At 37.7% G+C, this 22,878-nt stretch overlaps 1 protein-coding gene across 4 annotated transcripts in view; it reads right to left on the bottom strand.

Moving 5' to 3' along the window:
• Window positions 1-912: 912 nt before the first annotated feature.
• The window catches only part of LOC104304746 (neurabin-1), a 43,275-nt gene continuing 21,309 nt past the window's right edge, over window positions 913-22,878 (bottom strand). The window contains exons 10-19 of one of the 4 annotated variants that reach the window (XM_054174451.1): window positions 22,418-22,514; window positions 22,148-22,337; window positions 18,062-18,213; window positions 16,938-17,271; window positions 14,171-14,255; window positions 13,067-13,138; window positions 12,305-12,500; window positions 7,788-7,904; window positions 3,017-3,205; window positions 913-1,736 (exon numbers count right to left, since the gene is read on the bottom strand). In XM_054174451.1, coding sequence (XP_054030426.1) covers window positions 1,569-1,736; window positions 3,017-3,205; window positions 7,788-7,904; window positions 12,305-12,500; window positions 13,067-13,138; window positions 14,171-14,255; window positions 16,938-17,271; window positions 18,062-18,213; window positions 22,148-22,337; window positions 22,418-22,514 — 1,600 coding nt within the window. In that variant the 3' untranslated portion in view covers window positions 913-1,568. The remainder of the gene's footprint in view (window positions 1,737-3,016; window positions 3,206-7,787; window positions 7,905-12,304; window positions 12,501-13,066; window positions 13,139-14,170; window positions 14,256-16,937; window positions 17,272-18,061; window positions 18,214-22,147; window positions 22,338-22,417; window positions 22,515-22,878) is intronic. The other 3 variants (XM_054174460.1, XM_054174468.1, XM_054174474.1) reach the window with 3 other exon arrangements.

The following is a 22,878-nucleotide window of genomic DNA, read 5'->3' as shown; positions in this document are numbered from 1 at the left end:
AACTGAGAATTAAACTTCCTTGACTGCATTAATTGAAGGGTGGTTCTGTGTGTGTGATCCAAAGCATTTGATCATTCTGTACTTCTAATTCCTTTCTGTTTTATCAATAGGGCAGCATTCTTCAAGGTCTGTCAGTTTGGAGTATCAACTCAATGCTACTGGAAGCAAAGTAAATAAGTAAATATTTACCAAAGAAACATTTCTTATTGCAAAAAGCTGAAAATGGAATTACTTTTTAAAAGAGGTTATTACCAAGATTTTCAAACTTTTATTTTGGAAATGCATAGTGTGCAGAAGCACTTCCACACAGTCCTTTTGCTGAAATACACTTACACACAAAAAACCCCAGCTACTGTGAAACACACTATGAAATTCATTCATTTAATTAAATCGAAAAACAGCTCATAGATTTAAAGGAGAACTTGGTCCACATAAACTAATTTTGTCAAGTTTTGTTCTAGTCCATTCTATGATGGAATTTATAAACTAGTCTATGTTTCTGGAGTAATCTAACTAAAAAGGAAGTGCTTTAGAAAATAGTGTGTAAATATACAAAAGACCAATTAGTGTTCTAAACTATTCTGAATCAAATCCTCCTTTAAAGAGAAATAATCTGTAGTCTACAATTGAACATTTAAATACAATGCAGAAACCCAGTGCTTCAGTGATAATTTTCCTAGAATTCCTCCCTCAGTATTTTAAGTTTGAAAAAGAGTTTAAAATTAGCAAATATATAAATTTGGTCCACAAAAATCTTGTAGCAGGTAGAAAAGAGAAATACATGTATTGCAAATTGATCTTATTCGTAGCATAAATCTATAAAACTATGTATTATTTAGGAAAAATAGGTTAAAAAAGATCTTATTTATAAGTTCCAATCTTGTCAGAACACCATGTGTCATGTACAGTATTATGCTTAGTAAACGTAGTTTGTGAGATCTACTTAATACCTGTTATGTTCTCAATAAATTGCAACACACAGAATTCCAAAACAGTGTGCTACCACAGTGAACTCTGAATGAAAATCCCAGAAATGGAAGAATTTAAACAAAAATCCATAAATTTGAAATACATGCTTTCTTTTTAAATTAATTTGACATGACCACTTTCTTAAATTTTTGCTATACATCTTTAGCAGCAACAGATAAACAGACTATCACAGACTGAATTTGTTGGCAGGATTTTTCTCTTGTCCCTCTATCAGATTCAAGGCTATCAAATGCTAGTTGACTGAAATGGGAATAAGTTTTAATACAGTATTTACTTTTCACAAGGTTTGATTTCAGTGAAAAGGGCATATGAGGTCTTAGAAGCACAAATATTACTTAAGGCAGAAAATTAAATTATTGTCTATTAGTACAGGCAGTGTCAACTAAGAATAAAAATACTGAAAATGTTATTTAATTTTATTGTGTTGTAGTGGGGAGGAACCACAATTGAAAAGTGAAAAACACCTACCATGTTAAACTGTTGCACTTTCCCTCCTCCCTCAATTGTACAACTATTTACAAATCTGCTGAACTTCCTCAAGGTGAAGCAAGTCTACACTAAAATAAAACAGCGTTACTTTAGCAGCTTGATTCAAGCGCGGCTACCACTCTGCCAGTCTTGCGAACTTCTCTCTCCTTCTTTTGAACCTTTTCCTTTTGCTTTTCCAGTTTTTCTTGTGTTTTTCTAATATCCTTAATTTTTTTCTTTATTGTTGATCTGTCATTTTGACTGGAAACTCCCAAAGCCTTTAGGGGGAGGAAAACAAACAAAACACACCTCATCATTAACTTTTTCAACTGTCAACAGTGCTTGTACGTGAACAGTTTAAAACAGTATTACTCACCTTGCTGCAAGATAGTCTGCTTATTTGAAAAACAAGGACCTAAGTCTTCACTAGCATTGTAAAAGATCATCTGAATAACAAAGTAAGGAAGGAGACAAGGGCCTACTCTTGTTCAGTTGTAAAAAACAGCTTCTTGTTGCATTTTACAAACATTTAGACACTTGAGAATTTCCAGAAAACAGCATAATAAGCAGTAGTCTCAAAACATGTTTCTAGCTCTTTTTATACAAAAAGGATTTATATTCAGTAACTATGATTTTGTTCAGCAGGCAACCAGTACACTTTTTGACCAGCAGGTGGCAGTACTCGATTCCAAGCTACAGACCACACCTGTGCACTCTATGCAGCTACCAACGGCACTAGGTGTAAAACAAGCTTTATACATCAACATCCAAAGTTTCTCAAGTAGAGACAGCCATTAACCGGCATTTCCTCAGTGTCTAAGAAAATATTTAACAAAACAAAGGCACATCTATTTTTGAATCAGGCATATTTTGAAGACTGAAGTTAGACACATTTTTCCTCCCCAAAATACTCAAATCCTACTACTGACTATTAACAATAATTTGCCTTATGTTAGAACAGACCAACAAAGTTCCTTTTAGTTACACACCTTGCCTTTCCAAAATGCAGACTAATACTCTAATGAGAAAGAAACACAAAGAGTTTACTAGTGCTGTAAGGGATACATACTATGCAGCTTCCTGAGGTGAAAAGGCAAAAGCAGCAAGAATGATTTAGAACAGCTGTTTTCAGCAGGAGCAAACCAAAATCTATGTAAAAAGGTCACCAGGTAAGATTTTACCTTCCCATCTCAAGAGGAGTTTCAAAATTGGATAATGCAATTCTATGTATTTGAATTGGCTGGATCTTGTTTTTGTATGACTTTATGCTGAGACTGATGATAAGATACATCAAGCCCCTTTGGAGAATTATAGTTACTTTTATTTCCTCAAGATGCAAACAAGGAAGAAATACTTGGCATTTTTCTGATTAAAACAGGCTTGGTTTTAATTTTACAGTCAATTACTAAATTGTCTTCTAACTGTATAGCCTACAAAAGCAAATCTCTATCCTTTAAAAGCCATAAAAACAGGAAAAGAAGACTCTGCAGGTTAAAATTATTCTGAGTAAGCAGTGAAATTTATGCAGTTACAAATCTATCCTGGGATATTCACATACCTTTAACTTGTCACTGTCGAGCTGCATTAACTGTTGTCCATCTATGTTCATAGCTGTGAAGTCTTTAATGTACTGCTCCATGTTCATTCCCATTAACCAGTGGCATACTTGCTGGGTGGTCCATTCAGAAATAGGTCTACTATGCCATTGATTTTGCTTTGTTGTTGTTGCAAATTCATCATCTAATGCCTAACCAATTGAGAAAAGTCACCATAAACAATGCTTTTTTGACTATATGTTGAATTCCAGTTGCCAAATGAGTTTCATTAGCAAAACACATTAACATCTCCAGCGCCAAATGGACTTAAGTTCTTCAGATCACAGTTTATAGTTAGTTTGCCTAGGAGCTTGCTATAAGCAAAAGAACCCCACTACAACATTCAACATAAGCTATGTCAGAAATAGAGAACATAAATGGTTTTCTCTAAGAAATTATATAGCAAAACATTTGCTCAAATTTGATGTATCCTAATGATGAATTCCTCAGTTAATTGTTTAAGGTAGCTCAATCCCAATGTTAGATACTCTCTTACAGGGCATCATGAGGGATCAAGTAGCACTTCAACTCTATTACTGATTAAGTAATGAAAAATCCAGAACAAAAGCAATTCTAGCAGTCAGTAAATCTAGTGACTGTTCCAAGTACAGTTTTACTAAATCTGTTGCATTTCTGAAAAGAAAGGCTTGTTTATTCCTTCACCTAATGCCATCACATCAACATTTTAAAACATCTGCCTAGTGGAAACTCATTTCAGAAACGTAAGAAGCTGTAGCCTTTCACTGAAAATAACACTTTATCAGCTCACAGAGGTACTGCTGTTCATCCTGAAGCACTCTCTTACTTCAGCACAAAAGAAAAGCTCAGTATTACTAGAATTTCTTCCGTACAGATATTAGGGTTAACTGAAGTTTTATTAACCATCTAAAATGATCTCTTACTAGGACAGGATTTGAGTACAGGCTGCATTAGATTTGTGAACTGTTCTGCTAAGCAGCTTCCACCACTTACCAAACAGTGTGAACTATGCAAACTTTTCTCAGCAAAACTCACATATGGTATTTGTAAAGAGAAAAAATGGAAATAAGCATCTTGCTAGTGATGGATTTGAGATGTGACCCTTTAGGTTTCAGGTGAACAACTGAAGCTCCCAGCTAGAGATCTCACAAAATCCAACTCCCTTGACAGAAAAATCTGTGAGAGTTGATTGAATGTAACAAAATGATTCTGGAGATGGCAAGTGAAAGATACTGAGATGTGGGCCTGTCAACACAATCCAATCATACATACACATTGAAGACATTTCAGGTGAAACATACAGTGTAAAATTTCCAGTGTACCAGAGGACTACATGTAATTAGACATGGTTTTCCTTTGCTTGGTCTATGAAACAAAGGACAGGAGAAGTACAGATAAAGTTTTAGAGCAGAAGAGTTTGTGCTGAGGTCCTAAAACTCATGCTGCAAGCATTTAAAAGGATTTTCACTTCCAAATAGCTCTTGTCTAGTCAGACTCAACGGTAATAGCAGCTGGAATGTACCAGAACACTGCTAGAGCATATCTGCGTTGATTTCCAAGATAAAGCAAGGTAAGTGGGGACAATCAGATTTACTTCCAGAATGACCTCCTAATACAAATTAAAATGCTTCTATAGCTGTAACTAATATGAACACATCCACTTTTCTGATGTGCAAAGAATAGCAATTTTCACAAAATAACAGCAAGGGCTATAGGGTTTTGCTTGAAGTGTTCCATACAGCATCTGTATCAAGACAGCTGAGGCACAGTGAGTTTTCTGTCTATGCCATCAAGATCGAGATGCTTCATACGGAGAATGAAAATTCATTGTATAAATTACTAAAGGAATTCCAAAATGTCCATTTACTTTGATTTTAGATAACAGCACTCCTCAGGAGGATACTGTAATGCAAAATACATACTGAAAACTTACCTCACACTAGTGGTCACGAATAATACACTAAAAAGGGGAAATGTTTACATTTCAAGTTTGACCTGTGTTTGAGAGTCATGTATGGCCTATCAGCAGCAAGAAATACTAAAATATATATTGCCACATATATCTGCTTTTTGTATGTACCTGATTTTATCTTTTAGGGGGTGTGTATGTACCATCTATCTATTTATCTTCTTTACCATGAGAAACGTGTGAAGTGTTTCATTCCAGTTGGAACTCACTAATTGTAGTTAATCTGTGCTAAGCATGCAACAATTTCAGTTCTGTGATTTCAGAGTGTTAAGTATTTGAAGAAGACATACTCCTTTCAAACAAAGAGGCCCACATGCATGCATTTTACCAGGGAAATGCAGTCCCCTGACAATCTCAGGGGTCCTCTGCACTAATTCCTCCAAGCAGCATGTATTAGGGCAGCTAACAGATAGCACCATGGAGTCCTCCTCCAGCCTGAGCCACTAATCCCAGTCTAGGCTTTCAGCATCATCAGTAGCTAACAAAATCCTCCTACTTCATATTGGTAAAGAAACCCTAAACCCAGAGTTGCAGCAAAAACTGAATCTGTGTTAAAACAGATTCCTTGCAGAAGTCCAAGTTAATAGGAAAGCATTTAATTCTGTATAATTTCAATTTTTCACTACTGCACAAGGGAAAAGCACATATGTAGCTTTTTTTGCCACAATATGAATTGGAACATGTAGAAGGTGAAGAACGCTGATTTTTGAGTAATGCTTATTGGTTGCTAAATAATGTTTCTATGTACTTTTCCCCCCAATTGTTTACTCTTCTTCCAGAGGCAGAAAGACTGTCCCAAGATGTTTGTTACATCAGAGTTAGCCCCCAAAACAGCAACCACAAACACACAAAAGATCAGCTGCAAATTCAGAAAGAACTAAAACTATTCATAAGGTATGGAAGCATGAGAAGACCATGTGCTCCTGCATGAAAATGCAGATGATTCAGAAAGCAAGTACAGAAATACTGAAGGCTCTAAAGATAAAATACAGAACCCAAGAAACCACCAGTGCCATCGCACCACATAACAGATTTAAAACTTTAGAAGGGCAGGAGGGATTACCAGCTAGCTTGCTAACCAACTCAGAGTGGAGGCGCCTTTGTTTGAACTAGCTGGCTGCTAGCAACCTCTCACAAAGTAGTCTTTCTCAAATTGCCTATTAGTACCTGCCTAGAAAAGGAAGACTCTTCACAGTTGCTCCTGTCTAAAGATCTAAGTTGTGTTTCTATCTCCTGTGTACTAACAATCCCAGGACTTGTAAGGCAGCATGCAGTAATCCATAGCCCCTGAGAGCAGAGGTTATTACACTGGCTAGCATGATACCTGCTGGGTATTTATGAACCCATCCAAACAAGAACAACCAGATGGAAATTCTTCTTGTGAAGGGCTTATGTCAAGGGCTTGAAATTGAATTGTTGTAAGACTGGTTATTTTCCCCTAGATCTCTAGGCATTTCTCTACTAATTAAAAAAAGACTAGAACTACCTTTCCCTCCCCCTTCACATGTACTGCTTTCTAAAAGAATAACCAGATTGGAGTTTATCATTATTCTCAGAACAGACTGAAAAGGTTCAAACAGCTTTCATTGGTCACACATGTGAACACCATATGGTCTAGAGGGAAAATTAGCATCAGGCTCACCTATATCCGAAAAAGAAAATATGCTTACACATACACAATCAGTAACAGACAACTTTTGCTTGTGTTTCAGAACTGGAATTTAACTGGAAGTTTTAACACAAATCAAAGAACAGTATTCAAAAAGGTATTTGTTTTTGTTAGAAGTCTTACAGAAGATTTATACTATTTGGAAGTCTCAGAAACACGCATTCTATTCAAAAAACTGCAGGGAAGACATGCAGTGATAGATATTAACCAGAGTTCCTCTGTTTTTTGTTAGATCTATGACTGTCATCTCAAAATGCAAGAAACGAATCCACTATGAAATGCTATAAACTAGTTATACAATTTTTGATGCCCCAGATTTTTATGTCAGTGATTTCAAGATGGCTTGTAAAACCATTCTGACATTCTACACATTACTAGAATATTTTAAGGTTTCCACCAAAGCCTGGTTTAAGACCACTAATAACAAAGCCTCACATTCAAGAGCTGCCATTAATTTCTTTCTTCAAACAGCATCACTACCAGTTTGGTGAGCAGACTAACTCATTTATGGAAGATGACTGCGTTCAGTCTGTAAAGGATTTAATTTAGAAAGATGCCCATCAGTCAAATACCAAATGAGACAGTATCTCAGAATGCTACTGAAGTGTCAGTTTTAGGTTTTGACTGTAGCCAAAGGAATCTGTTCTCCAGGAATGAACACAGGCTTCAGGTATATAGTTTCTACCTATGTATCAGAACCTCTATATTCTGCTTGGTTTTCTTTTTCAGTTTCTCATTTTAGATGAAATTTTATGGTAAAACAAACTTTCACAAATGTGAAGGCAAGGTCAAAAATGCCAGAGTTTTCATCCACCCAGGAAGTTGCTTTAAATTAATTGAACAGAAACGTCTTATATTTAAAATTAAAAATTGCAGTTTGGTCAAAGAGTGAATTTCAATTTTTGTTATACGACTGGGATCAGAACACAAAGGCTGATACAGCATCTACTAGTCCATGCTTAGTTCAGCAACGGCTTGCAACTCTTTACAGTGTTCTTCAACATTGAAGTATGGAAACAGCCATCTAGTTTCACATCACACACACTTGTTTCTATTAAACATGCTGAAGTGTGAACAACAACATCAACAAGACACATATACACACTTTGAAACTCACCTCATTTGAAGAGAAGGTTAAAGTGTGTGAACGACCTGACAGATTTGGTTCTGTCACTAACCCTGATAGTTCACAACTTGGCTTGCTATGGTATGTATCATCTATGACAATTCTACTCTGCAAACAAGTGGAAATAACGTTTTATTAACTCACTCACTCCTTGGAAAGGTGACACTCCAGTAATTTTGATTATTTTTTATCAAATAAGAGAAATACTATGACTACAGAACACATATGAAATGCATTCAGTACATCAAGCATCCAACTTGTTTTTGTAAAACTTCTGAACTGAAAAACACATTAACAAGCAATATCCTCAATAAGAGCATCTTGTGTGGAAAATGAGTCATAACCTGAAATGGTGTTCAAGCACACAAGGAAATATATGCAGATACTTTTTCAGCAGGCACCACACTCGAAGAGAAGCAATTTAAGACATATTTTGGTGAAATTATTCATGCCAAGTTTGTATTCAACTGAAATCTACACAAACACTATGAATGCACTTCAGAAGGTGCTGTTGTTTTGGTGAGATAAAAATCAGCCCTAATCGTTTATGGTCATCAAGATTACTGTGGCACAGAAGTGTCCCCACAACTTATAAAGTTTCTGAAGGTGACACCTAGGTTTAGACTTCATAACTGCCCATTATCGAACCACTGTAGTTGACAGTAAAACTCATATGCTGTCTTTCCTGACATATATTGGTAATTGGAATAGCAAGGAGCTATGGTCAGCTTGCAGATCAGGGATTAAATTAGCTCATGGGCAAAGAATACAGAGCTTGCCTAAGGACAAGCTTTCACAAGACTTTAAATTCTTATTTTAGACACTGTATTGTATTGCTGTTCATTTCAACAGCTTTGATGAGGGTGGTGAAACACTGGAACAGGAGATAGATGTCCCATCCCTGGAAGCATTCCAGGTCAGGTTGGACAGGACTCCTACCAACCTGATCTAAAGTTGTGCCTGCTCATTGCACAGGAGTTGGACTCCATGACCTTTACAGACCCTTTTAAATCCAAACTACTCAATGATTCTACCATTCAGTCCTGAGGTGGATGCATTTGAAGCACAGAATTATGTAACCTGAAAATTACCTTGATATGAAAAACACTGCATAGATGCAAAATACCTGTATAATAATCTTTATAATAAATGGACTGTATCAAACTATGGAAAAATCTTATCCACAGTTAAAGTGTGAAAACACTGTAATAGTGTAAAAACACTGTAATAAAGCTGAACAACTTTCAAGTTAAAGAGTTACTCAGATGTCTTTATCAAAAATACCCCCAATGGTTTAAACATATCTACTGTAATTATGCAGTTTGATAGCTTGAATAAATTACTTCAAAATAGATAATTCTTATGAATTAAAAGCCTGACAAATGTATTAATATAGCACTTTTTTTTTAATGCAACATAGTAAATTTCAGGTTAGAAATATGAATAATGTTAGAACTAGTATATTGAAAGAATGTAAAACCTTCATAGCATCTGTTTCCATTTGGTTATTACACTCAGTTCATGTTTAAAGGAAGCTTTTGGATCTGTATGCCTGCCTCAGCACCTAGGATCAGGATCTAGGTTCAAACTTACTGAGCAGCCAGTACATGTGCAGTCTCAGGCAGGCTGAGCATTCTGTGACTCAAGCTGAAGACTATGCAAAACCCTGAAAGCTTCACAGCAGGCTTGGTAAGAAATCCTTCTACGGAATACAATTGTATGTATTTCCCACAATATTTTGTAATTTGATTACTTCCATTTCCAACTCAGATCCTAATCTCTACATCATTTTCCTCTACTGAGGGAAAAACAATTCTGCCAAAAGCATGCCAGTGAAAACAGAACAGCACACATACTAGTTTACTGAAGCTAAAGAATGCTCTGAAGAATTACTGAACAGTGTGTATGTGTTTGCATTTTATCAGAGAATGAGACTAATGGGGCAGATTATGCAAAGGGATTAATTTAAGAACTGTGTAATTCAGAAATCTCTTAAGGCTGCAAAGAGAATTCAGGATTTTAGTTCTTGTGTTTCTAGTTTTCACAAGCAACAGGAAGTTGATTCTTTGCTAAATTTTAAGACAAATTTAAGTATCATTTTAAGAAAACAAAATCCTTATGGGTGCAGTTATTTTAAGAAACAGAAAACAGCTAAAATATAATTACAGTCTTTATATCATCCATATTAAAACAACTATAGAAATTATGTACCATGTGAAAGGTTCAGTAGAACAACTAGAGATTTTTACAATATTCTCATTTTAGTTTCTACTTCTACCTGCTTTGTAAGAAATGCTCTGACTTTATTATATGGGATAGTATAGGTGTGAAAGAAATAAGTATTATGGAGTTAATGTTAACTAAGGAGCATTCTTTCCTGAGATTCTGGGAAGATGATTTTGTCCCTGCTGTTATTTTATTTCAATAACAAGACTCACTGCTCAGTAGTCAGACACATTTCTTCCACAGGTTTAGTGTCTTCTCATAGAGGTTTACCAGCCAGAGCTGCATTATGGCAGTGCAAATCTAATGACCAACTGCAGGTTAAGATCTACAAAGATTAGTTATTCCAAGCAGTAGCTACTGTCACTTTACAAAAGACCCCAAATGCTGCAAGTAAAAACAATCTGGCTGTGGAGAGGTCAAGTATGATTTTAAGATCAATTATTGTACAAGAAACTGTCCTTTAGCATGTTCAGCTTTCTACCATTTTACAAAGCTGGAATATAGCTGTAGACTTCTATATTCTTCCAGCTACAGGCCTGCACCTGCATCAAACAGCAACTACATACTGGAGCATGAAGGGAAACAAAAAAATTAAAGAATAGGCAGAAATCAGCTGGAAAGTTAAAGCGATAATCAACTTGGATGAAGTATGTAACGAGAAGGAAAAAAAACTGTTATTTCAGGGAGTTGTGGAAATGAAGAGGGCAACCAATCTGCTAAGATCTGTACCTTCTTGATTGCCAAAAATCTATCTATATAAACACATAATGGGGTACTTAGACACAGTATGGGCGCTTATAGCAGAAATGCAGCAGTGGGACTTTCACCATACTTAGAAAAATTATTTGAATCAGACAGAAATAAGGAATGAAGAGAGGATGAATGGATTCTTCTGAACTAATGGCTTAGAAAGATAAACCACTGAACATTTATCTATACAGAAAATATCCCTTGAGAGCTTTGCTATGGCCTCTTGAGAGGTCAGATATGCGCTCCTGCTTAATCAAAAATTGTACCAAAGTGTATGCACATCCTCTTCAACATGGATGCTGCAGTCTCAAGATCCTCAAGTTATTTACAGAAACATCTTTTGGCCCCTACAAGCTTCAACAAAAGCAAATAAAGCAGGAATTGTAAATACACAAGACTGACACACACTGGATGATATTCTGTAAAATGTTATTCTACTTCAGAGATTAAACGGCTCCTACTGTTCTTAAAGTTGCTCTGTTATAGAAAGATATTGTATGGCTCTAAACCCATTTTCTCTATTTTTCACAAAATCTGTATGCAAACAGCTTACTCTGGTCACTGGGACTGTGAATTCACACTAAGAAAACAGAAGATAAACTTTAAAAAAAAGTATTATAACAGCATTCAGAGCAATCAGCATCAGGAAACATGGAAAGCTAACTTGATGTTATCTGCCATCTATGTAAAATATCAGTGACTTCATGAACTACAACCCAGCAAGTTTCTCTTCTACATTTTAACTCATTTCCCTCTAATAACAGAAAAATCAAAAAGTGACAGAGTATTTCAGACAACCAAAGTGGAGGAAAAACTCTGAATCTCAAGAGTAATGCCACCTTATCCAAAGGAAACATGAAGGTGTATTGACAACATTTCTAGTAACAGACTTCCATTGAAATAGGTTTTAACAGAATATTTAGACAGCACACAAATTAAACTCCTTACTTTTGGCAGGCATTTTTTTTCATATAGTTTCAACTGCAAAGATGGTAACATTACGGTTATAGACTGAACTGTGTAGCCTCAGTCTCAAGATTTGGTTAAAAGGTTTTTAATTATCAGAACATATTCAGAAGAAGTTTCCTAGGAAAGAGTGTTCTACAGCTATGTCTCTTCACTTTACATAAATATATTAATGAAAACCAGGATGCTATCTTCATCCATCTGTCTGGTACTCCAGCCCTACATATCAGGATGTACTGGTTGGCTGACCTCTTGTTTATGTACTTTCTCTAAGCATTGGACTGTAGACACAGTCTTTTAAACTATACTGTCCTAAATATAGCATTACTTTTAGCTTTAGAAACCTTAGACGCTACTTCAGCTTGAATAGCTGCCAGTGATGCTTCATCTGAACAGGAGAGAACAGGAACACTCACACAGCTCCTGCTTGTAAGGGCTGTAAGGTCTCAAACATCTACAGCATTTGTTAGACTAAGGACTAAGTCACAAAGCTTTCACATACTGAGCACTGATGTTTTTACTTTAACATAATGCAACACAAGTTAGCACAAATTAGTCATCTTTACCTTATTTCTGTTCTTCTCTTGACCGTGTTCACAACTGTCCTGCCCACTCTGAGTAACATGCAGGCTGCTACTAGAAATCTGAGGCTCTTTGTGACTGTCTCCAAACCAAGAGAAAGGCATGCAAGTAGGAACAGGGGAATCTGAATCTGATGCAGATAGATTGTTACCAGAGTCATCCAACAGTTCTCTGGAACCTCTGAAATAAGTAGATAAAGTTGTGCTTAAACAACAGCAGCAAAAAAAAAAAAAAAAAAAAAAAAATCCCACCCTGCCCCCCATACACACAACACCCCCAGAAAACAAACAAACTTACATGACTCGTTTTTCACATCACAATTTGTTTTAAAAATGAAAACTGACATTGGCCTTTAAATATCATTGAGAAATAATCTGTTAAGGAACAGCACACGCTGCAGGGCCTCTGCAGTATTTCACACAACAATTTTACAATTTCAGATAACTTGCTAATTTAACTATCATAGGCAAAATATCATTTTTATGTTTAAGATAAAATGTGTTAGTCTTATGAGTGACTTAAAATATGTAACTCTGCTTTACAGTTTCCTCTATACTATTCTATGTATTTTTCTTCTTTCATGAGATTAGAAGCTAATCTCCATATCATTATAGGAATCTTCACAGAATTTTGCCACTGTTATACTTTAATGGACTTCAAGGTCAAACAATAATGATAAAGAAATTCTTATGTGAAGAACTTTAGAAATGCAGCATATGTGCCTTAAACAAAACTCAAATAACTACCTGCTATCCAGAGAACTTCTTAGATTTTCTTTTTCTTGTTTCTTGCCCTTGCCCCCAGATTTCCGTAATCCACTGAAGTGAAAAACCACAATTTTCATAAAGCATTTACATTTACACAGTGAAACAACTTTTTAATCAGCAAGCTAATTTTTACATTGATTTCAACAGTTACAGAAAGCCATATTTACGTTGTCTCACATAGCATGATTATACACATTTTACATACAAGTTAAAAATTACTACAATCCATATTTTATTTAAGAATCACACCATGTGGTCTTTCAAAGACCACATATAATCAAAATAAACACAGGAAACACCCGAAGAAACTTAGCATACAGTGGAGACAACCAAGAGGAAGAACATATTTTTGCTGCAATGTAAATGTTCATATGCAATGTAGAGTGACTTGAACCAAGTCAGTAACTACATCCTATATGTGTGAAATAAGTTATGTTATATATTACAACTTCTTTGTTGCAGCACCAGTCTGAGTCTTCCATGTTAGCTGGCTTCAATAAGCTCTTCTCCCAAATCTCCAGAGTTAAATTACAAGACTGCATTTCCAGACAATATGCAGCTTGCACTTCTGTTCTACCCCTCTTTGCTACCTCATCTTCTAAATGAAATTCAGAAATCCACTCATCACCGCTGCTCACCTCCAAGAATAGTTCAGTAAGCAGCTACTATGGCCAAACCCTATGTAACAACATCTCTACTGAAGAAGGGATTAAAGCAAGACAGGTATCTATTATAGAGTAATGCCAGCATGATTTAACATTATAGTCTAGGCACAAACCAGTATCCTGGCATACAACTATGCATTAATTTGCTATTTAATTCATAGAGAAATTGTATATTCGGATAAATAATGAAGAATCCCAAGATATTCTTTGAGGGGGGAAAAGTACAGATAAGTAAAATCAAACTGTGGTCGGAATATGAATATAACATAAATTCAAGATGAAAAAGATTCTGTCCAGTGGTGATGCTATGAAGTAGCATTACTAGATTTCCTCAACCTTTTTCTTTAAAGAACATGATATTCTCCAATATTAACAGTGAAAACAATCTATTTCTAAACAAATACATGTAAAACCTTACCCAAAATCTGGAAATCTCCTCTTGGACTTCCCTGATGTTCCTTCATTTGTTTCTACTGTCTTGTCATCACTTCTCTTTTCTTCTGCTTTTCACAGAGGGATGAAAAATAAACATGCTATTGTGCCATTTGCAAGTTACAAGCATCATTCTAAGCACTTGAAAATAAATAAGATACTGAACTCCGGGTAACAGTGTTAAAATTCACATTTACACATGCTGAAAATACTACAGCCACACCAATGTAAGTTTTTCTCTATAGCAACTTCCCACCAGTCTGGCTGTGTTGTACCATTAAGAAATGGCAACACAACAGTTGCTTATGACTGATCAAAAATACTGCTTTTAGTAAACAGCTGTTCTACACTATCTACAAAAAAATAAAACTCATCATATTATTTCATTGCAATGAACCACAAGCAAAAGATAGCTTAAGACAGATTTAGAAGAAAAGTGCCTCTTTTGCAAAATGTCAACTTCAAAATACATCAACTGGAAGACCAGTACAAGATGCATGAAAGAAAAATCACTTTTAAAGCAACAGCTGTGCAAGTACACCCTCTAATAGCTTGCTTTGCATGTTTTCTGGTCAGGAGCTAGTCCAGGCCAGCTACTTGGAACACAGGTTATGTACGCAAGCTGCTAGCTATAGAAACTACCTAACCCACATGATAGCCAGTACCTGGAGAGCAGACCCATCCTAACAAGCTCAGTTTCTTGGAAACAGTATACAAACTGTGGCTATTTCAAAGAATTAACTGGCACTTTGAAGCTCTATCAAGACTAGTATTTTCAAAACTGGAACACAACCTGCTAGGATCTATTTTTTCACCAGAGGGAGCATGTCCAATTCCAACCACATTATTAAGTGAAATTAAGGGAGAAGCTTAAGCCTCACACTACCTTGTACCAATGGATTGTGATAGAATACTGCAAGCCCTGCACATACTGAATTTTAAATTCTTAGGCTACTAAATGAAATTTTAAAAAATAGTATATTTGCATTGCAAATCAAGTGTTTCATAACTAAGCTGCCTACGAAAGAGATGCAGCCTGCTTTTTGAATGACGAAGTAAGAGTTAAGCTCTGACTTCAAGACAGCTCCTGACATAAAGTAATGTACACAGATATTTTCAATAATCATAAAAAACAAATCATAAAATTGAGAAAAAAACTTGCAACCATCCCATCAGCTAATAATTCTTCCTGAAACATATAAAGGTGATGATCTCAAAATTTACATGCTGAATAGTAGGGGAGATTTCCCCTTTTTGTTTTTTTTTTGGCCACATCTGAGCAGTAGTTTCTAATCAACATCAGAACTTTATGTAATTAGTTAACAACTCTTTCTAGACATGGAACATTCAATCAATTAGAATTACCCATTAAACTAGTTATTTTTCCTGTCATCTTACATATAAAACCAGAAAAATTAATTTGAATATTTACACCAGAGACAATTTACAAAATGCAGTACAATAGGTTAAAATACAGACTGGGACATGAAGAGATAAGAAGGTAATAGAAAGGATTATTTCAATGAAATAATAGGTACATATTTAAAGATAGTTATAAAGCAACAATCTAGCAGTAAGCAGCATTTAGTGTCATTTTGCCTACAAAGAGTGAGTTTTCAATACTAATCCTCATCTTTGATGCACTGCATTAATTAGCTCTTTCAGTGACTCTGCCAGTTTTAAGAAAATGTTTGCAATGCTTCAGCCATCACAAAGATTAAAGCAGAATAAAGGAAAGCAGTATCACTTATGTATTAGGTACTTGTTTTCATAAGATTTTTTTTTTTAAAAAAAACAAAGAGAAGCTGAGGCAAAGCCTATTTTTGCTTAAGACTTTATAGAAACGCACTGAATGAGAGTGGAAAACAAATCCTGATTTCAGGGTATTAAAAGCAAGTATAATCTGCCTTTATATATTCTGCTGGCTGACTGAAGAAAATACCAAGCATTTACAATACTTTATCTTATCTCTTTTCTAGTTATTTTTAAGACAAAAAAAGCCAAATATTTCTACCAAACAGTGATTAGTAGTGTCATGCTGATTATGATACCTTTACCCTTTTCCTATTAGAAAGAGGGCAAGAAAAATAATGCAGTAATTCCCATAACATTCAGAATCTCTATCTTGTTCAAACCTGGATGACATTTGGAAGCACAAAGCCAACACAGAATTTTCTGGGAATCAGGAAATCAGTGAGACTCTCAGACTCACTGACACTCACAAGGCTAGTGTTTTGCAGAAATGTGTTAGAACCTTTACTTATCCACAGTCAATAACTTAGCTCCCCTCTAGCTTACACCAACGCAACCATTTAGACTCTAGATGTATATGTTTGTGTTTTTACCAATCAGACTCAGACCTACTCCTTTTGGTAACTGCTTAACTGAAACAACATTTATTCTGCAGGCACCTTTTTGGGGCACTTTGCACTGTAAATTATTTTAGAAATGTTGAGGTTTTTGTGTAATTTTGGCAACATATTGCAAATGAAGGAATTGATACGTAACCATATTTCAGAAGATACTTCTATTGTATGAGTAAGTAAAAATAGAACACAATGAACTTGCATACTTTTTTGCCAACTCCAAACTTCCCTGAAGAATTAACAAGTGGGTTTAGAACAGGTAATTAGTTTTGTAGTCAATTAATTTCCCCTCAAAGTAGTTTATTATTCAATATTCATTTATACCTAAAAATCTGTAACACTTTAACCATGAAGTACCAAATATAATCATAAACCCTTAAGTCTTACCCTTGGCCTCTTTCCCTTTCCCTTTTGATTCTCTTTGCTTTAGATTCTTGGAATACCCTGGAGGAGAATTTAGAACCATGTCTTCAGGGGGAGGTGAACGAGCTGTGGTTGTGCTATTTTCGTTGTTTGGTTTGTGTACTGGAGAAGAGTGTGTGGAAGCTGAAGGACTTGACTCCACAGGACTTTCTGCGCTTTCCTTCTGTTCAGCTTTTTCACTCTTTTGATCAATGTTGACCAGGTGCGGGAGAGTTAAATTTTCATTCGTTTCTAATGTCTTGGTTAGGTACACAGTGGAAAGTTCTCTGTTGGAAACAGTACCTTCTGAATCCTCATCCTTCAACAAATTCAGAAATTATTTTATGATAAGCATGATATATAATCAGTCACTGTCTGATCTTTTAAACTGGGATGTAAGGTTACGCTACACACAAACTTCCTCAGTTCAGAAAATTTTATCTTAATTGCAGATACCATCTAAATCACATGAAGCTGATTTTATAGGCTTTTATCCACCCTTACCCAGACCTTTCTGCACATCTCAAATCATCTTTATCTAGTCAAGGTCAGAAACACTGTACATCTTAGCTGTTCCAATTCAATGCAACTTCTCAGTCTAACTGAAGTACTTCAGTCTTTTCCCTCTATGACAGGGTCATAGATATCAACTATATATACACCTCAATTTTTCAGCTGTTTTCAAGAATCATGCTAGAACACTTACTACTATACATTTTGTGGACTTAAATGATTATTTATGGAATAATGAAACATTTCAGAATCAGTTTGGTTTTGAAGAAATTTGTTCGCTAACTGGTTTCAGAGGAAGGAATGAAGATAGATAAGCACATTATACAATGCCACTGCAACAAAATCTTTCAGTAAACAGAAGACTACAACAAGCTTGTGTACTACTTTGTTAATTTCGTATTAACTGTGCTACAAAGAACAACTGAGAGATCACATAACTTGTATGAATCCAACAAGGATTCTTCACTTGACAGGGCATAAAAATATGATGCATTGGCACAGCCTGAATGAAGCACAGACAGCACAACTGCAAATACAGATAAAACTGAGCATTAATTCGGGCTCCTGAATGCACAACTATCTACCAATATCAGTACCTGCAGATTTGCAGCCTGATGTCCAGCCCCAAGAGATTCTTTCAGCTTTGATCGAGAAGGTGGCTGGCGTTTTACTTTCAAAGCCAGCTGAGCTTTTGCTTTGTGGGCACTGGTGTCTAACCTGGGAGTATCCCCAACAAACGCATCAAAATCTGCAACAAATACGTACTTTTTAAAAAAAAAACACCACCACAATAACCCACCTAGTAGGCAAGCTCTCCAAACCACTACTCAGGAAAATATTCAGAAGTTAAATCAGAATTATTCGACCTGTTAACCATCTTATACAAAAAATACTGCTTTATACAATACTGCGATATTTTGGGGGTTGGACTAGATGATCTGTCAAGGTCCCTGGCTAAGCTGTCAGCTCGTGGTTTGGACCGCAACACTCTGTGCTGCGTTAGGAACTGGCTAGAGGGCTGAGCCCAGAGAGTGGTGGTGAATGGTGCCACATCCGGCTGGCGGCCAGTCACCAGTGGCGTCCCCCAGGGATCAGTGCTGGGGCCCATCCTCTTTAACATCTTCATTGATGATATGGATGAGGGGGTTGAGTCAGTCATCAGCAAGTTTGCAGATGACACCAAGTTGGGAACGGATGTTAGTCAGTTAGAGGGTAGAAAGGCTCTGCAGAGGGACCTCGACCGACTGGACAGATGGGCAGAGTCCAATGGGATGGCATTTAACAAGTCCAAGTGCCAGGTGCTGCACTTTGGCCACGGCAACCCCATGCAGAGCTACAGGCTGGGGTCAGAGTGGCTGGAGAGCTGCTAAACAGAGAGGGACCTGGGGGTGCTGATTGACACCCGCCTAAACATGAGCCAGCAGTGTGCCCAGGTGGCCAAGAGGGCCAATGGCATCCTGGCCTGTATTAGGAATAGTGTGGCCAGCAGGAGCAGGGAGGTCATTGTGCCCCTGTACTCTGCATTGGTTAGGCCACACCTTGAGTACTGTGTCCAGTTCTGGGCCCCTCAGTTTAAGAAGGACATTGAAACACTTGAACATGTCCACAGAAGGGCAACAAGGCTGGGGAGAGGCCTTGAGTACAAGCCCTATGAGGAGAGGCTGAGGGAGCTGGGATTGTGTAGCCTGGAGAAGAGAAGGCTCAGGGGTGACCTCATTGCCCTCTCCAACTACCTGAAAGGTGGTTGTAGACAGGAAGGGGTTGGTCTCTTCTCCCAGGCAACCAGCACCAGAACAAGGGGACACAGTCTCAAGCTGTGCCAGGGGAGGTTTAGACTCGAAGTGAGGAAAAAGTTCTTCACTGAGCGAGTCATCCATCATTGGAATGGGCTGCCCAGGGAGGTGGTGGAGTTGCCGTCCCTGGAGGTGTTCAAGGGGAGATTGGACGTGGCACTTGGTGCCATGGTCTAGTCGTGAGGTCTGTTGGGACAGGTTGGACTTGATGATCCTTGGGGTCTCTTCCAACCTTAGTTATACATAGAATACATAGAATACATAGAATAAACCAGGTTGGAAGAGACCTTCAAGATCATCGCGTCCAACCCATCACCAATCCAACTCCGCCCAAGCAACTAACCCACAGCACCAAGCACCCTGTCAAGTCTTCTCCTAAAAACCTCCAGTGATGGCGACTCCACCACCTCCCCAGGCAGCCCATTCCAATGTGCAATCACTCTTTCTGTATAGAACTTTTTTCTAACATCCAGCCTGAACCTCCCCTGGCGCAGCCTGAGACTGTGTCCTCTTGTTCTGGTACTGCTTGCCTGGGAGAAGAGACCAACATCTGTCTGTCTACAACCTCCCTTCAGATAGTTGTAGAGAGTAATAAGGTCACCCCTGAGTCTCCTCTTCTCCAGGCTAAGCAACCCCAGCTCCCTCAGCCTCTCCTCGTAGGGCTTATGTTCCAAACCCCTCACCAACTTTGTTGCTCTTCTCTGGACTCGTTCCAGCAAGTCAACATCCTTCCTAAACTGAGGGGCCCAGAACTGGACACAGTACTCGAGGTGCGGCCTAACCAGTGCAGTGTACAGGGGCAGAATGACCTCCCTGCTCCTGCTGGCCACACTGTTCCTGATGCAGGCCAGGATGCCATTGGCCCTCTTAGCTGCCTGGGCACACTGCAGGCTCATGTTCAGTCTACCGTCGACCAGCACCCCCAGGTCCCTCTCAGCCTGGCTGCTCTCCAGGCACTCTGACCCCAGCCTGTAGCTCTGCATGGGGTTGCTGTGGCCAATGTGCAGAACCCGGCACTTGGATGTGTTAAATCTCATGCCGTTGGACTCTGCCCATCTGCCCAGCCTGTCGAGGTCCCTCTGCAGAGCCTCTCTACCCTCCAGCAGATCAACTCCTGCGCCCAGCTTGGTGTCGTCAGCAAATTTACTGATGATGGACTCGATGCCCTCGTCCAGATCATCAATAAAGATGTTAAAGAGCATGGGGCCCAGCACTGATCCCTGGGGCACACCACTGGTGACTGGCTGCCAGCTGGATGTGGCACCATTCACTACCACTCTCTGGGCTCGGCCCTCCAGCCAGTTCCTAACCCATCGCAGTGTGGTCCCATCCAAGCCATGGGCTGACAGCTTGGCCAGGAGCTTGCTATGGGGAACGGTGTCAAAGGCCTTGCTGAGGTCCAGGTAGACTACATCCACAGGCCTCCCCACATCCACCAGGCGGGTCACCTGATCATAGAAGGAGATCAGGTTGGTCAGGCAGGACCTGCCCTTCCTAAACCCATGCTGGCTGGGCCTGATCCCTTGGCCATCCTCTAAGTGTTGCGTGATTGCACTCAGGATGACCTGCTCCATAATCTTTCCTGGTACTGAGGTCAGGCTGACAGGCCTGTAATTCCCTGGCTCATCCAACCGGCCCTTCTTGTGGATGGGTACCACGTTGGCCAGCTTCCAGTCAGCTGGGATCTCTCCAGTGAGCCAGGACTGATGAAAAATAATGGAGAGTGGTTTGGCCAGCTCATCTGCCAGCTCTCTCAGCACCCTAGGATGGATCCCATCTGGTCCCATGGACTTGTGGGGGTCCAAGTTGCTGAGGAGAGCTCCTATCACTTGCTCATGGAACAAAGGGAAACCATGCAGCTCCCTGGCTCCCTCTGCCAGTTCTGCAGGCCAGCTGTCTGGTAGACGTTCTTTCCAGCTAGTAAAAACTGAGGTAAAGAAGGTGTTAAGTACCTCTGCCTTTTCCTCATCCTGTGTTACAACATTTCCTTCTATGTCAACCAAGGAGTGGAGGTTGTCCCTGCCCTTCCTCTTGCTATTAATATATTTATAGAAGGACTTTTTGTTGTCCTTCACATCAGAGGCCAGTTTAAGTTCCAAATATGCTTTTGCCTCCCTAATTTTCCTCCTACATGCCCTATATATATAATATACTAATATAATATATAATATACTAATATAATATACTAATATAATATACTAATATACTAATATAATATACTAATATAATATATAATATACTGTGATGCATTCTGTGATTGTGTAATATTTTAACATATTGTGATAGCAATTTCACATTATTTGAAATACATTTATATCCAATGTAGTCAATTAAAATACCATTAGGATAGGACTGTATTAAGGTTTGAAAACTGAATTTTATTCTCAAATGTACTTCCCCAGCCTTGGTCTTTAAGATAGAAACTCTATACAAAGTACATAAGCAACTACCAAATCTTTCTACAATATGCTACTCATTTGAGCCACCACCTGATATTTATGAAGATAAAATTACAAAACAAAAACAAAAAATTAACAAAATCATAGCCACTTTTGCTGTAAAATCATAGCTTAAAACCAATGGGATTTTAACTGATGTAACTTGGTGGTGTAGTGCTACTAACATTATCAATTGCATTAAGAGAATCTGAGGAACAGTGAAAACAGATTACATCTATCTCCTCTTTCCACAGCTGAGAGACTTTACTACAATGACGTCCCCATAAACTTAGTAAACCAAAATATCGACACTGACTCAGGTCAAACATTTACCTAGTCAACAAGAAACAGCAAACACTTCTTTTAACAACAAAAATACCCCAAACCACTACACTTATAACTCTTCCTAATCTTTGTTAAATGCAAATCAAAGATCCTACAACCTACTTACCAGAAATTAGCATATCTGAAGAATTTGGTCTTTCTTCTATTGATTCCGTTTCTTTTTCATTTTCTTCTCTTATCTTTGACTGTTCATTATATTGAGCTGGACTTTGACAGCCACCTTCCAAAAAATTGCCACCTCCAAGTGTATATGGCATTATCTCATATATTTTTAATTTACTTTCAAGCTCTGATATCTGCAAGAATTAAAATTCAGAAATAAGATACAACCCTCCAAAATTATAGAAGTTTATCTCAAAATATAATACTGCTTTACTTTTTCCTGATATATTTTCATCTGTTCTGCATGCTTCTGGTCTCTCTCTTCAAGCAACCTTGAATGATCCTCTTCTTTTTTCATAAATTCTATTTCTCTGGTGGAATAAATGCATACATATATATGAAACAATAATATACAGAACTTTAGATAAATACATACAATAGACTTACACATTTGAAGGGTGAAATACATGCATAACAACTATCACATTTTACTCTCTTTCACAAAAATACATGCACACACAGTATTTTTCTTCCAACAGCTATAGTAAAATTCTTTGTAGGCAAATAAATTGCATTTTAATTCTTCTACTTGGTTCATATCCTACGGAAACTGCAATGGCTGTGTCTTACAGAAAGCAGCAATGATTACAAGAAGCAAACATAAATGAAAGCTTCTCTTTGGTGCAAGTCAAATAGAATAACACACAAAAGCAGAAAATAAGTGTAGAATATATA

Source organism: Dryobates pubescens, chromosome 2, assembly GCF_014839835.1.
Source record: "Dryobates pubescens isolate bDryPub1 chromosome 2, bDryPub1.pri, whole genome shotgun sequence".
In the NCBI taxonomy this organism is placed as follows: domain Eukaryota; kingdom Metazoa; phylum Chordata; class Aves; order Piciformes; family Picidae; genus Dryobates; species Dryobates pubescens.
The sequence above is the reverse complement of the archived record's forward strand: the minus strand, read 5'-3'. Positions and strand labels throughout refer to the sequence as shown.